Genomic DNA, 16,502 nt, shown 5'->3' with positions numbered 1-16,502 from the left:
CGGTCCGAGAGAGCTCCTTGGCACAAAGCTGGCGGAATAAGTAGCTCAATTCTGCCAGCACTTGCCAGACATGCTTCATGACATAGCCTCGAACCATCGCCAGAAGAAGCCGCTCAATCCATATGTGGTAGTCATGACTCTTCATCCCGTTGACTCGCAGAGTGCCTAAGTTAACTCCCCTCTTTAGATTCGTTGCATACCCATTAGGGAACATTAGCTTCTTGATCCATTCAAGTACTTCCCTCCTTTGGTCCTTTTTCAAGACGAAATCGGCCTTAGGCCTTCTCCAGGTCTTGCCACGGCTAGGAGGTTGCATCTCTTGATTTGGTCTATCGCACAACATTGCCAGGTCTACTCTAGCCTTTGGGTTGTCCTTAGACATTTCAGTGTCCATGAGTGTTGCCCAAAGTGCCTCAGCGACATTCTTTTTAGTGTGCATTACATCAATGTTATGTGGTAGAAGAAGGTCATCGAAATAGGGGAGCCTCGTCATGCCCGAGATATGAGTCCACATATGCTGCTCACCATATCCCACAAAACCACCTTCTTCATTGGGCACGAGAGCACCTATCTGAGCATGAACCTTGGCACCATTCATCATCCATGGTGCAGGGTTTGTCACTTTGACACTTTTTGTAAAGTTCTTGATGTCTTGTCTAAATGGATGGTCAAGAGGTAGGAATTGACGATGTCTGTTGAACGATGAATACTTGCCACCCTTCTGCAACTAAATAAACCTCACACTTTCCTTGCATATTGGGCATGGAAACTTCCTGTGAACACACCAGGCGCATAATATCCCATACGCCAGGAAGTCATGCAGGGAATAGTGGTACCAAACGTGCATTTTGAAGGTTGTCTTTATAGCTCGATCGTATGTCCATACCACTTCATCCCAAGCACAGACCAATTCATCAAACACGGGCTCCATGAACACACCCATATTACTCCCTGGGTGTCTAGGAATTATCAACGACAAGAATACGTTATGTCGTTGAAAGGAGACACCGAGGGGGAGATTAAGGGGGATAACAAAGACGGGACAACATGTGTATGGGGCAGCCATCATTCCATAAGGATTGAACCCATCTGTTGCCAATGCGACACGTACATTACGAGCCTCATCTGCTTTGTCACGATGTTTGTCATTAAAGCGGATCCAAGCTTCACCATTGGATGGATGTACCATCTTGTTAGGATTGTACCGTTTGCCATTTTTGTGCCATGTCATCTGTTTTGCGGATTCCTCGGTCATATATAGCCATTGGATCCTCGGTAGGAACGGAAGGTACCATAGGATTTTCATGGGGATCGTAAGTTGCCTCTTCTGGCCATCATCAGAGTCTACCTCTAGGTACCTAGAGGATTTACACTTTGGACAGAACTTTGCATGCTCGTGTTCTTTCCTAAATAGGACGCACCCTTTCAGACAAGCATGTATCTGCTCATACGGCATCTTAAGTGCTCGAAGGAGTTTCTGTGACTCGTACATGCTCTTTGGCAGAATGTGGCCCTATGGAAGCAGGGTGCCAATCACGGCCAACATCTTATCGAAGCTAGGTCAACTCAAGTTTAACTCGGACTTCAACCCCATTAAGCGTCCAATGGCATCCAGTTGAGACACCGTTGACCAATCGTGAAGGGGTTTCTGTGCCGAGTCCATCATATCGTAGAATGCCTGTGCGGCTGCCTCCATCTCCTCCTTCTCACGTCCCTCATCGAACTATCCTTGGTGAAAGTCATCTAACATGTCTGCTACCCTGGCATCAGCATCAAAAGCTCCACCCGTGGTCTCACCACCTCCTCTCTCATATGATGGGCTTCACCATGGTGGACCCACCGGGTGTAGTCCAGCGTAAATCCATAATTCACAAAATGTTTACCCATTTCCACCTTGTTTACCCTTCTCCTATTTCCACATTTGCTGCAGGGACACAAAACTAGGCAATGTCCTTTAGCAGCGTTGCCAAATGCACTGTTCAAGAAAGCATCGGTCTTGTTCATCCATTCCGTGGTGTAATCACTCTGACTTCTCCAGCCTGTGTACATCCACTGACGGTCATCCATCCTCTAACATATGTATCAGCGAGTAATGTAACCATCAATCGCATCTACATGGTGTTCCTACTGTCTAATAGGTGAGGATAGGTCCTAATCCCACCCGCAGATGCATAGATGAGGTTAGTTTCCATGCTCTACTCCTATCCGAGACAGAATTTTGGCAGCACCTCCTCGCTGTTCTCCAGATATACGTCCTGCCAAAGAAGAGTGTGTATCCGGAGAACAACAGGGAGGTGATGCCGAAACTCTGTCTCGGACCAGAGCAGAACATGGGAACTAACCCATCTACGCATCCGCGGACTGTCCAAAAAGCGTGGACAATCCGAAATACATACGGTCATAGATATGCAAAGATCTGCATACCTCCAACCGTATCTCTTTCGAACAGGAGACGCCTAACTGGGTTACGCGATCTATGACAATGATACGAAAAGAGGGGTTATACCTAGGGTGGCGGCGGAGTGAGGCTAGCGGGGCCGTGGCGGGTCGGTGCAGTGGCGAGACGACGCGGTGCAAGCAGACCGGCACGGTGGCGAGAACTCCGACTCAACTCCGACGGGCTCTTCTCTACAAAAATGGAACAAAATACTGTCATTTACAAAAAATTTCGGCAGAACCTCCCCTGCACGGTGAGGTTTCCAAAACCTGCAAAAAACAACGGCACGATGGCCGACAAGCACATATGGCTCAATAGAAGCCATGTAGTTTGGCTATCAATCCATGCAGAAGAATATATCCAAGTAGTACCACTACTTGTACTACTACTTTCACTAGTGCTACTACTACTACCACTACTTCTACTACTACTACCACTAATTCTACTACTAATACTACCACTAGTTGTACTACTACTACCACTAGTACAACTAATACTACTACAACTACCACTACCTCGAAAATAATAAGTGAGAAGGCATACCTGACGGGCGCCGGGGTAGGGGCGGGCGGGGGCAGGGCGCGGCCGGGAAAAGGGCGCGGCCGGGGCGTAGGGCCGGCCGGGGTCAGGGCGGCGCGGCCGGGGGAAGGGCCGGCTGGGGGCAGGGCCGGCCGAGGGCACGGCGGCGCGGGCGCGCGGGCGCGCGGGCGGCCGGTGACTGCGCGGGCGAGCGGGCCGGTGTGGGCACGGCGGGCGGCGCAGAGGCGGGGGCGGGCAGGCGGGGGCGCGGGGCTGGCTGGCTCTGACTGCCCGGCCGGCCAAAAATGCCTAAGTCCCCACCCTGCGGCTTTGCCGAGTGCCGGATCAGGGAGGCACTCGGCAAAGATTTGATTTTTTTTTAATTTCTTTGCCGAGTGCCCCAGATCTGGCACTCAGCAAAGATTTAATTTTTTTTAAAAAAAATTCTTTGCCGAGTGTCTCAGATCTGGCGCTCGGCAAAGAAAAATTTTGTTTTTAAAAAATACTTTGCCGAGTGCCCCTGGCCCGGCACTCGGCAAAGATTTAATTTTTTTATTATTTTTTTGCCGAGTGCTCCTGTGGATGCACTAAGCAAAGAAGAAATTTTTTAAATAAATTTAAAACACTCTTTGCCGAGTGCCTTATGGCTGGCATTCGGCAAAGACACCCTTTGCCGAGTGCCATGCCCCGGCACTCGGCAAAGTTTTTTTTGTTTTTTTGTTTTTGTCTCCAATTTTTTTGTGCAGCCCTTTTAAAGCACCAGGAACTCCTAGTTACAATTTGGGGATTTTTTGTGGCTTTTTGATATATTTAGTTACTTTATTTCGTTTACTTGAATTTTTCCGGAAATTAGAAATTTGAACTGCACGTGATACGAATAATGGAGTTTAATGATTCGAAAATTGATAGTCATGTTAGTGAGTGTTGTGAGAGGCCGTATCCAGGAACGGACCCGAAATTTCGGACATCTTGTTCACGAAACATGTCCGCGAAATTGTGTGTGAAGTGTTTTTAAATTCTATAAAAAGCAAATGAAGTCCGAAAATCATGAAACTTGTTGAGATGTCGTGATATCATATGTGGAGGCTATGATAAAAATTTCAGAAGATTCCGTACACGTTGTCACGTACAATGCTAGCACTCGACAAAGAGTGTTTTAAATTTTTTTAAAAAATTTCCTCTTTGCCGAGTGCATCCACGGGAGCACTCGGCAAAGAAATAATAAAAAAAATTAAATCTTTGCTGAGTGCCGTGCCAGGGGCACTCGGCAAAGTATTTTTTTAAAAAAAAATTATTTGCCGAGCGCCAGATCTGAGACGCTCGGCAAAGATTTTTTTTAAAAAAAATTAAATCTTTGCCGAGTGCCAGATCTGGGGCACTCGGCAAAGAATTTAAAAAAAATCAAATCTTTGCCGAGTGCCTAACAGCAGGCGCTCGGCAAAGAAGGCCGTGACCGAACGCCGTTTCGCGGGCAGCCTATGCCGAGTGTAGAGATTTTGCCGAGAGTCTGGTACTCGGCAAAGAAATCCTTTGCCGAGTGCCCGTGGCAAAGAAAATCTTTGCCGAGTGCCTGATTTTTAACACTCGGCAAAGAATTTGCACTCGGCAAGGTCTCTGTTTCCAGCAGTGACGGTATTGTTACAATCCAGCAGCTACGTGTAACAACAGGTACCCGTAGCCTGTGTGATAATTAAGCTGTGGATATGGGGAAAAAAATCTTGGAGGACCGGCCGATCACTGGTGTTTTTACTATGCTTTGGGTTGTTCATATCTCCTTCTGGACATTCTTAAGATCTGTAGTCAGGTTGACAGATGACCCCAGCTTGACAACGTTGTATATGCGCATGAAGTCACAGAACCTGACGGTGCGGTAGCACGGCGGCTTGTCCTCGGCGACGAACTCCTTGGCGGGGCCGATGAGACAGTCTGGGGTGGGCATGATGAATGTGGCCACCGCCGTCCGCGCCAACGTCGAGCTGGTCACCACGCGGTGCTCAATGCTCTTGAGCAGTCCATTGGTCACAACCTGCGTGGAACAAGACGACCAAATCATGCAATGAATATAACGATCTTGATTGAGGCAACCATGCATGCATGCATAATAACCTACAAGTGATATGATGGATCAGAAAAAATTAGCTAGGACGACCTCGAGTTGCTGGCCGAAGTTGACGATGAAGGCACCAGGCATGGGCTCAACCTTGATCCACTCTCCCTTGTTGGCGACGTCGAGGCCATAGACGGAGCCGGGGAGGAGCAGGGTGATGAGGTTCGGGTCGCAATGCGGCGGCAGGCCGAGCGTCTTCTCCGGGTTGGGGCACGGAGGGTAGTGGTTGATGTTGAGGACGACGTCGCCGGAGCTGATGTCGCCCTCGAAGTAGTCAGGCCGGATCCCCATGGCCTCGGACAGCAGCTGCATCAGCTCCATACCCACTCCTCCCGTCAGGGTGGTGAAGTGCTCGATGACACCCCTCAGCCTCTGGGGCGTGTGCGGCCAGTCCCTGGTGCCGTCGCCGACGGGGAAGGGCCAGGCCAGGCGGAGGCAGTCCCGCCAGTACTTCTCGACGCCGGTCTCGTAGGTGGTCCCGGAGAAGATGCGGTTAGGCTTGTGCCTGTCCTCCGAGTACATGTACGCCTTGTCCGCCGCCGGCAGCTGGAAGAACTCCTCGCACACCTCCGCCATGTCGCGCATCACCTCCTCGGGGATACCGTGGTTCACCACCTGCACTTGCATTATTGTCGCACGTGTTAATTACTACCTGTGTCCTAGTACTACGTACGTGTGGTGTTGCAAACAGAACAAAATTAGATAAGGAATGCGGCATCAATGTTGCTGGCGGTGGTTTGCTTGCACCCATCTCATTCTCACCAGGAAGAAGCCGAACTCCATGCCTGCGTCAAGGATGGCATGGCGGACCTCGTCGCGGATGCGGGACATGTCGATCACTGGCAGGGTGGCGGCCGTGGAGATGGCCGGCGACAGCTGCTCACGCAAGAAGATGGAGCGGCCCGTGGGCAGCGCTTGGGACGGGGCTAGGTGGAGCATATTCTCCATGGATGAAACAGGGGCGAATTATGACGGACTGACCTTGTTTGTACGTTCAAACTCTTCTTTTAATACAATGATACGCAAATCTTTTATATATTCGAGAAAAAAATGACGGACTGACCTCTGATGCAGACCACAGGAGTTTGGGCCTTGGGGGAGTGGTTAGTAAACATGAAACAGTAGACGGAGGCAGCTACCTGTGGATACTTTGTTCGTTCACTATTCCTTCATGCTTCGGCTACATTTTATAGGCTACAAACCTCACTAGCTTTCAATCTCTGGTAAACTATCCACGTCATATGTCCTCAACTACATACATGCCACATCATCTCGACACTATCTTTCAATCTCAACAGCAAGATATCCACATCATCGCCCACTAGCTTTCAATCTGAACAATAAGCTTGTCCACGCCATTGCTGCTAAGTGACAGATCATCCTACACTAGCTTTCAATCTATGCATTCAATGCAAGTTATCCACGTCATCCCTAATAAATGCCCTGGCTATATATCCCCCACAACTTGAAATCCCTTCATGAGCAAAAGCTATGAACATCATCCCACTAAGTGCAATTAATCAACTTGATCTAATGTTTTATTAGGTTTTCGTTGGATTCTTTTTTTTTGTGAGACCCAGTTACAGACGCAGACACTCACATACACGAGCGTATGAACGCACACAAGCACACCCTACCCCTATGAGCACCTCCAAAGAATTGAGTTGGATCGGCAAATCTCGAGATTGACAAAGTCACCACAGACGTCTCGTTGTAGACGGGCACATCACCTACCAATGAAATAATACCTTATTATCTCGTTTTAACTAGAACAATGCACTACTGGTTTTTGGGTTCTCTGGAAACATCATAACTACCAGTTCTAGAACTGACGGTGATGAGTTCTCATCACTGCCACTTTCTTACTGCCGGTTCAAAAATTCGGCTGTGATAGGAATTTTGAACTAGCAGTGACGTCTTGTTCTGGGCTAGTGACAGTGGGCCATTGGCGGCAACAAATTTCCTCCGTGTTTATGCATTAACTATCATGGCATGCTCAAACAAGATTTTCTCAACTAGTGGTTAGTTAACTACAAACAAAATGTTTAAGCGTATAAAACAAATTCCACTAGCTTTGAATCTTAACACGCAAACAGACGAACTATTCATCATGTTGACATCCATTGGATTCCACTACATTGTCAGCTAACTTTGAATCAGAATATACGTCTTTTTATCTTATGAAAACAAACCTCACTAGCTTTCTATCTCTAGTAATCTGTCCATGTCATTTGTCCTCAACTACATGCCACATCATCTTGACACTATCTTTCAATCTCAACAACAAGATATCCACATCATCGGCAATAAGCTTCCAATCTCAACAAGCTATGTCCACACCATCACCGCTAAATGATATATCATCCTACACTAGCTTTCAATCTATACATTCAATACAAGTTATCTACGTCACCCCCACTAAATGCCTTGGCTACCCCCCCCCCCCCCCCCCCCCACACACACACACAAATTGAAATCCCTTCATGCGCAAAAGCTATCAACATCATCCCCCTAAGTGCAATTACTATTTCCAATTTATCAAAATACAAGTCGTTTACATCATGCTATTTGTTTTGTAGTTCCATCATCATATAATTAACTCGATCTAATGTTTTATTAGTTTTTTGTTGGATTCTATGATTACCTTATGGTCTCGTTTTAAAGAATGCACTACCGGTTTTTGGGTTTTCTAGAAACCTCATCACTGCCGCTTTCGTACTGCCAGTTCAAAAATCTGGCAGTGATGTGTCGTTCTGGTTAGTGACAGTGGGCCATTGGAGGCAGCAAATTTCCTCTGTGTTTATGCATTAACTATCATGGCATGCTCAAACAAGATTTTCTCAACTAGTGGTTAGTTAACTGCAAACAAAACGTTTAAGCGTATAAAACAAATTCCACTGGCTTTGAATGTTAACACGCAAATAGACGAACTATTCATCGTGTCGACATCCATTGGATGCCACTATGTTGACAGCTAACTTTGAATCAGAATATACGTCTTTTTATCTTATCAAAACAAACCTCACTAGCTTCCTATCTTTAGTAAAATGTACACGTCATTTGTCCTCAACTACATGCCACATCATCTTGACACTATCTTTCAATCTCAGCCGCAAGATATCCATGTCATCACCCACTAGCTTTCAATCTCAACAACAAGCTATGTCCACGCCATTGCAGACGTGTGTGTTGTTGGGACACGCTAGCAAGACATCCCAACGATCGTCTGCACACAGAAGACCCAATTATAAATAGCACACGATCGAGCTTCTCCCTCGACACTCCTATCCTACTACTCCCATCGCCACATCTCTCAAATTATCATCCATGGAAAACTTGCTCCACGTGAACCCGTCCCACGCTTTGCTCCCGAAGGCGACCACCACAGACATCACCTTGCCTATCCTGTAGCCGCGGCGAGCATTGCCGCGCTATCCTCGACGCCGGCAAGGAGTTTGGCTTCTTCCAGGCTAGTGGAAAGCATATATATATACATACCCATGAGCTAATTAAGTCGATATCGATTAATCAGCCTAATTAAATAGTCAGTAAGTTTTCATGTGCTGCATGCTTGCTCGGTGCTCGCGCAGGTTATCAACCATGGAATCCCGGAGCAGGTGTTGCAGGACGTGGTGTCGGTGAGTGAAGAGTTCTTCCAGCTGCCGGCTGCGGATAAGGCACATTTCTACTCAGAGGATACAAACAGACCCAACCGGCTCTTCTGGGGCTCTACGTACAAGAATAGCAAAAGGATGTACTGGATGGACTGCCTCCGCCTTGTACGCACCTTCGCCCCCGGCGGCGACAGCAAGAAAGAATGGCCCAAAAAGCCCGAGGAGTTCCGGTAAGGAATAATCAGGACTAGCTACTGGACTGGACTCACTTTTCCGATTATATTTCCTCATGAATATTAATTACCTTCAGTTATTCTCTTCTCGATCTCAATCTGTAATATAATAGCTCTAATTTCAGCACACATGTGATATAGTTTCGGTGGTCTGACTATTTATTTGTTATGTATATCCTCCGTCAAAATAGCAATGTTTTTTAAAACTACACTGCACTGATGAGAGGCCTGGTGCTGGAGATGCTGCACATGCTCTGTGAGAGCCTGGGGCTTCCTTCTGACTATTTCAATGGCGACCAGACTGCTGGCGATATGATTCTCGGTATCAACCGGTATCCTCCGTGCCCGAACCCTGACGTCGCGCTTGGCCTGCTACCGACCGGAACCTCATCACACTTGTCCTCCCCAGCTCCGTGCCTGGCCTACAAGTTTTCTACAAAGGTGACTGGATCATGATCAAGCCCATACGCAATTCTTTCATCGTCAACTTTGGCCTGCATCTCGAGGTCAGTAGCAGTACTTTAATTACTGTAGTATATATGTATGTTCTTGCTAGCTTAATTTGTGCCCTAGAATTATTGTCCATTGTTATTCCAACAGTCTCAATAACACTAGTACTAACTACATGTTTCATCGGCCTCTTGCATTGGTTTTTAACTATATATATCCTGTTAATAGGTTGTGACAAATGGCATCCTAAAGAGCGTTGAGCACCGCGTGACAACCAACTCGGTGCAAGCAAGGACGTCCGTGGTCACAACCATACATGGGACCCAAGATTGCCTCATTGGACCCATGGGCGAGCTCCTCAGTGAGAACAATCCCCCACGCTACCGCACTGTCACGCTCCGCGATTTCATGCGCATCTACACCAAATCCCTTGAAAATCCTGTTGCGGCTCTCGAAGAACATATGAAACCCTTCATGATATGATGATTTTTGTGTGTATTCCTATGGTTGCCTTGTTCCCACTCAGGCATTTGTAAGGAATATCAACTTTATCTTGTTGCTCGTGATGTACTAGCACACACAAACCATCCGGTGGTTTGTTTGTGCTACACTATTAAGAACCCAAAACATTCAAATAAGTTCTTAATAAAATTCACCATCTCATTGTTCTTCTACTACTCATCAATCTCCGTGTTCTTATGTTTTGTTTATATATAGCTCTGGTTCCACATAGACCATGTAACTCTCAATCTTTGTTTGGCTCATCTGCGTCGCTACCAGAGACAACACTCGCGCGAGAACGTTCACAGAATCATCAGAGGGACCGAGGGGGCACTGCTGAGTGGTCAGCAGGGTGATATCTAGATGGGCAGAGCCAGCGGCAGGGTGAGGAGCCACCAACAAGGTAGCCGATTGGGGTTAATTGGGGAGGTACAAAACAAAGGAGCGACAGAGGTGGGCGGTGGGCAGGGACGTCGCTAGTTGCCTGGGGGCGGGCAAGACAGGTAGGGGTGGGATAGTGTCAAATATATGGGTTAGGGGTACCCGCACCGCCCCTATATTCGACTATGTCCAAGCTATCGAGCCAAAGACCATGGCGAAAGAGGCCCACAAGGGCTCAATGGAGCAACTGACTTGAAGATCAAGGCATGCTGCATAGAGCTAGTAACTAGCTCTTACTGTTGCGGGTGCTCTTATACGTTTTATCTTTATCTGGTTCCATGCAGACCATTTATGAAAGTGCAATCAAGCCCTAATTGTGGGTTTTTGTGATAATGACCACACAATTAGAGAACTAATGAGATTTATCGAGATAACAAGCAGGAAATTCATGTTCAAGGATGCTACAAGAAACGGAGGAGCCCCCAATTACAAATGTAGATGGCTTCAAACTCAAAGGAGGTTTAAATTCTTTTATATTTTGAATTGGAGTGTAGGAAAAGCCGTACAATAAAGGGGGACACAATGCTTAAGCTAATATGTGCTACCAAGTGCTCAAACATACACATGCATCCTCAGATTCACAGCCAAGACAGTCTACACTTCACTCTTACCATTGCTGTCTTGCGTGGTGCAGCACTGCCGCACTTGAAGAGAGGCATTGCCGCACTTAAGCCATGGCCCTGCCAGGACTTAAGTGACCGTTGGGGCTGAGGCGGTATTTATACCCATCCTCTTCCTCCCCAACGTATCTCTTCTGGCTCCTGCTCATTTCTGCTCGTCCAAAACAGAAAATGAGCTCTCTCTCTCTCTCTCTCTTCCTCCATTGTTGACCTCAAGCCCCCAAGCAAATCCATTGATTTCTCCATCAATCCTTGAGGGAAAAGGGTACAAAACTTGATTAGAGAGCAGCTCCATTGATTCCCCAACTCTAAAGAGCACTTGGTTCACATTTTAGCTGGCGGTTGTGTTTGTTACTCTTGGAGCTTGGCTCCTAGCCGGCTAGAGGGTCGCCCATGGAGCTTGCCAACTTGTGTGGCAGCCTCGGAAGGTTTGTAACCATCTCTTGAAGCTAGTAAACTCACCCCTCATCTCAAGAGTTAAGTCGCTTGACTTGAGAACGAGGAAGGGTTGGAAAGCCCTAAGCCTTAGTGGCTAACCTCAACAACATGGAGGTAGGCAAGCCTTGGTGGTGAGCCAAATCACAGGATAAATTATTTTGTCACTTGTGCTTCGTTTACATTACTTGCATGACATATTATGGTTGAGGTGATTTCTAGGGTTTTTAGTTGATCTACTTGTGTGTGGTGTTCCTACTACTTCTAGCTCTTGATCTATGATTGTCATACCTACAGTAAGCTAGGAAATTTCTCCGATCTAAGTTTTTGTTCACATATTTTAAACTATAACTCGAAGTTGTCTACAGGTGCGGCAGTACCGTTGTTCTGGCCCGATAGTGCCGCAATCCGGTAGTGCCGCCCTCCAGAGCGGCAGTGCCACAAGGTGAATTTGATAAAAGTTTGAGTGTTTTTTTGATAGGCCTATTCACCCCCCTCTAGGCCATCCAGAGATCCTACAAGTGGTATCAAAGCAAATTACCTCATATACGCTTCACCGCATGAGGTATGGAGGTCGAATGAGGAACTAGTAGCGTGAAGCGGGTGGATGTCAACACAGGCAGCAGTGAGCTGAGCGAGTCGACAACGAGCAACACCACACTACCACATCTTGATGCTATCGATCCTGAAAGAGCTCTTGATGATAATGAGAGAAGAAGGAAGGAGGCAAGAAAGCTAAAAAGAGAAGCAAGAGAGAAGAAGAAAGAGGAGCAACGGTTAGAGGAGAAGAAGCAAAGGAAAGAAGAAAGAAGGCTTAAGAGAGAAGCAAGAAGAAAAAGAAGAGAAGCTAGGAAGAAGAAGAGAAGGCAACAAGTGCATTGTCAAGCATATCAAGTAGTTCCGAAGATGAAGATGATGATAAGTCATACCAAGTGTCAGAGGGGAACAAGAAGGATAAGAAAGGGAAGGGCAAGGCCAACAACAACAAATATGCTGTCGTATCCTTTAACTACTCTTCTATTCCTATGACTAACCATGATCAGAGGTCTTTCATCAATGTGCCTGCCGGCAAGTTACCTCATTTCAATGGGACTAACTTTGCCAAGTGGAAGCATTTGATGAGAGCTTATCTTATAGGTCTTCACCCCAGCATTTGGGAGATTGTTTGCAATGGATTTGAGCCACCGGTTGATCCCAAGAACCCAACACTAGAAGAGATGAGAATCATTCACCTCAATGGTCAAGCCACAAGTGTGTTGCTTAGTGCCTTGGATGGTGATGAGTACAATAGAGTGATTGGAGTTGATGTTGCCAAGCAAATATGGGACACTTTGCACCTAGCACATGAAGGGGTTGACAAAGTGAGAAAGGCAAGAATTAACTTGTTGATGTCAAAGCTCAACCGGTTTGTAATCTTGGATGGATAGGGGCCATAAGAGATGTTTGATAGGTTGATGACGATGGTGGGCAAGATTAGAGGCTATGGTTGTGATGAGCTAGATGATCACAAAGTTGTCAAGATTATGTTGGAAGCTTATTCACCTAGAAATGAGACCGTAGTCACTCTAATTAGAGACAAGAAGTTTGAGTACTTCACACCAAATGATGTACTTGGGAGGATCTTGACCTTTGACATGCAAAGAGAAGAATCAAATGAGAGGAAGAAACTTGGAGAATTGCAAGCAAAGTTAGAGGGCATCAAGATCAAAGATGTAGCTCTCAAGGCCAACAAATCAAGCAAGCAAGGCTCTACAAGCAAGTCCAAGATCAACCAACAAGCTTCAACTAGCAAGCCCAAAGCAAGCAAGCAAGTTCAAGAAAGAGTAGAGACCATTCATTTTCAAGTGAAAGTGAAAATGATGATGATTAATATGGGAAAGTTGATGATGTTGCTCTCTTTATAAAGAGGTATCACACAGGGCTGAAGAAGCAAGGCTACAAGGTAGTGAAGAGAAGCTTTCCAAACAAGAAAAAGAGGACATGCTACAATTTTGGAAGCACCGATCACTTCATTGCCAAGTGTCCATATGAGATCAAGGACAACAAATACAAGACGGACAAGAAAGAGGAGAAGGCCGACCATAAAAAGAGCAAGAAGTACATGGGAGAAGCTCACATTGGACATGAATGGGACTCAACTAAAGAGAGCACAAGTGAAGAGGATGAGAAGGTTGTAACTATTGCTATTCACATGTCATCTCCTACACCAAGGCTCTTCAACGACATGTCCAATGATGACTACTACTTCCCTCACATTTATCTCAAGGCAAAGGGTGAGAAGGTAAAATCCAAATCAAAGGCCAAATCTCCTCCACCTCCTAGTGTGTAACACCCTAAAATTTGCCTCTTTTGAAAATAGGTTTAAAATGATTTATTTCTGAATTTTGTGCTCATGAAATATAGGAAAATAAATTTTTTCAATAAATTAAAATTCATCATAAGGTAGCAACATGTTTGAGCATACATGCCCTTGCATTTGATTTATTTTGTTGAGTAGTTTTGATTGAAAATTTAAAATGGTTAAAATTGCTTTTGCAAATGAAATTAAAAATGGCTTTGAAGTAAAAGAAAAGAAAATTAGAAAATAAAAGAATTTAAAAAGTTGTAAAAATTATTTTTGAAAAGTTACTAAAATTTGCTCACTTTTATTTGAATTGAAAAGTATATTCAAAACTTTATTTGAACTTGCATTTGGTTCATATTTGAATGTGGTTTGGAAGTATGAAAACAAAATAAAAAAGGAAAAATCTTTTTCTCTCCATTCTGGCCCAGCCAGCCTGTTCTCCCTCCCTAAGGCCAGCTCTGTTCCCGTGTGGCCTATCTCTCCCGTTCTCCACTATGCGGCCCGGCAAGCCATCCCAGGTCGGCCCAAGCTGCAGTTCAGCCCCACGTGTCGGCCCAGCTTCGCACCAGCAAGGCCCGCAGCGTGCCCCTCCTTTCCTTCCTCTCGCTGACGGTCTGGGCCCACTCGTCAGGGCGTCTTCTTCCTCACGCGTAACCAAGCCGGACACCGCCGCCGTCCGAGTCCGCGCCGCCCCCATCTCCCTCCGCTTGCCGTGTCTCCCAAGGCTCCAAGGCCTTAAATACCGGATGCCTGTGCCCACCGCCTCCATCCCAAGCTCCTACGATCGCAACCACCTTTGCCGAGATGCTGAGCAGCCATAGCCCCCAAGCGCCACTGTCTGTCATCCGCTTCGCCAAGCACAGCGTCGCCTCCGCTTGCTCCGCGCCACCGGGATCCGCCATAGTAAGTTTGCCGTTTTCCCCTCTGTCTTCCTGTGCTATTCGTTGAATCAATTGAGCCCAAAAATCGCCGTTTTGGTTAACGCCGGTGAGGTCTGTCCATGGTGCCGCCGTGACCCTACCCTAGCCACTATTCCGACCGGTGGCCGGCTTCCCTCTCTCTTTTCCCATCTGATCTCAACCGTCCGCTCGTGATCCAAAGGCTCAGATGAGCCCGTACCCCTTCGGCTGCTATTTTTGCATAAGAGCCCCTCTAGTTTTCTATTTTCAAACCCATGGTCCAAAGCGCAATCACAGATTACATTTCTTCTTTGGAAAGCATAGTTTCTTCGGTTTAGATCCAAAATACATTTTCACTTATTTACAGATTTGCCACTGATTTTGTTTTAGCCATAACTTCTCCGTTTTAACTCCGATTTGATCCGTTCAACTTGTGTTAGGTTCGTAATTTCATAATCTACATGTTCATACTACCGTTAAATATGTTTTCAACTTTTAAAATTCGAGGTTAGATTTAATCTATTATTTTACTAAAGGAAATATTGATTATTTCATATCTTCTGCGTTTTAGCTCCGTTTTGACCCATTAAAGTTGCGTTACATTCATAGCAATGAGATCTATGCATTGGTAACAATGTTTATCATGTCACTAATACTGGAATTTCATGGTTTAACATCTAATTTGGATAATAATTATGCAACTTGATTGCATAAATAAAATATGACTTGTTTTAGTTTAATAATTCAAATCTAAATTTGACTTAATTCAATTTATATTATTTTCCATAGTTAAAAAAATGAAGCCCATAGTTTTCTTTTCCACGTATGAAGCAAATCTTTCGGTAGATGTATCTTTTTTCACCCTAGCTCCAATTAGAGTGCTTTTCGCGTCTGTGTGTTCGTAGCGAGACGTAGATTTATTTTACAAACTTTTCATCTTGATTTTATGATTGATGTATTGTTCTAATCTAGATCTATTGTCTACTTCATGTATGATTGCATGGATGCTTGTGTGGTGCTTTATGATCTTGTCCAATCGGTGAGTTATACGTGGTGAATCAAGAAGCAGATCTTTGAAGTTTTGGACTTGAAGAAGGATCTAAGTTTAAGGCAAGTATAGCATGGGAGCTTCCTTGTTGTCCTATACACCTTTAATCATTTAATTCATATTGCATATGTCTACCTTGACTACCACTAAGGATTTCCTAGTACTTTGTACCTTGTGCCTTGATACCTATGGGGTGTTGCATTGGGTACTTTGATGCTAGTGCTCAACTACAACCATGATCTTATAACTTGACTAATGGTATATGCAATAAACACTAAAAGATGCTTTTTAGCAACATGGAACAAGGGGCTAGAGCATTGGGTTGTTTTTATGGTGCTCTAGATTCCTCTCCCTAAGGACTTATCTATAATGATCATTCGGGACTTATAGTACAGCTGTGAGGGCTACATGGCTCTGGCTTTAGCTCAGTATGAGGACCTTTTCTAGCTTGTTAGAGGTTACCTTTATTGGTGTAAGAATAGCTTGCCGAATCAGGTATGGGACAGCCTCTGCCCCTTGTGTATAGGCTGCGTGTCATTGTGCCATCAGGAAGGGGGGGTTCCAACATCCGTTTGCCTAGTGAATCTAATGGCCCTAACTTGTTAGACGAACCTTTGAAAGGCTTCATAGTGAACCCTGCTGACCTTCCTTGGAAGTGGGTCAAGAGATTAGCTATCTCGGGTGAAAGGGTAAATCATGACTCACAGTGAAAGTGTACAACCTCTGCAAAGTGTAAAACTGGTATATCAGTCGTGCTCACGGTCATGAGCGGCCTTGGAACCCTTACGGAATAGATGATCACTAATGGTTAATGATGATGAACACAGATGATACTGATGATGAAGATGCTCATT

The 16,502-nt window shown here is 45.6% G+C and overlaps 1 protein-coding gene and 1 pseudogene across 1 annotated transcript; one reads left to right on the top strand and one right to left on the bottom strand.

Annotated features, from left to right (window-relative positions):
- Positions 1-4,721: 4,721 nt before the first annotated feature.
- LOC136502552 (2'-deoxymugineic-acid 2'-dioxygenase-like) lies at positions 4,722-6,011 on the bottom strand. The gene is made up of 3 exons (XM_066497812.1): positions 5,826-6,011; positions 5,106-5,678; positions 4,722-4,982 (listed from the first exon to the last, which is right to left on the bottom strand). Exons 1-3 carry the CDS (start codon positions 6,009-6,011, stop codon positions 4,722-4,724), a joined length of 1,020 nt encoding a protein of 339 aa, XP_066353909.1.
- A 2,379-nt stretch (positions 6,012-8,390) lies between these two features.
- LOC136502659 (2'-deoxymugineic-acid 2'-dioxygenase-like) lies at positions 8,391-9,843 on the top strand (annotated as a pseudogene).
- The last annotated feature ends 6,659 nt before the right edge of the window (positions 9,844-16,502 follow it).

Source organism: Miscanthus floridulus, chromosome 14 (genome assembly GCF_019320115.1).
Source record: "Miscanthus floridulus cultivar M001 chromosome 14, ASM1932011v1, whole genome shotgun sequence".
Classification (NCBI taxonomy): Eukaryota; Viridiplantae; Streptophyta; class Magnoliopsida; order Poales; family Poaceae; genus Miscanthus; species Miscanthus floridulus.
The sequence above is the reverse complement of the archived record's forward strand: the minus strand, read 5'-3'. Positions and strand labels throughout refer to the sequence as shown.

What these genes read in the sequence shown, in the direction of transcription:
- LOC136502552 (XM_066497812.1), bottom strand. Translation starts at nt 6,011, where the DNA reads ATGGAGAATATGCTCCACCTAGCCCCGTCCCAAGCGCTGCCCACGGGC. An exon ending in TGGAGTTCGGCTTCTTCCTG is followed by an intron (nt 5,679 to 5,825) that starts GTGAGAATGAGA and finishes ATGCAAGTGCAG; the next exon opens with GTGGTGAACCACGGTATCCC. An exon ending in ACTTCGGCCAGCAACTCGAG is followed by an intron (nt 4,983 to 5,105) that starts GTCGTCCTAGCT and finishes TGTTCCACGCAG; the next exon opens with GTTGTGACCAATGGACTGCT.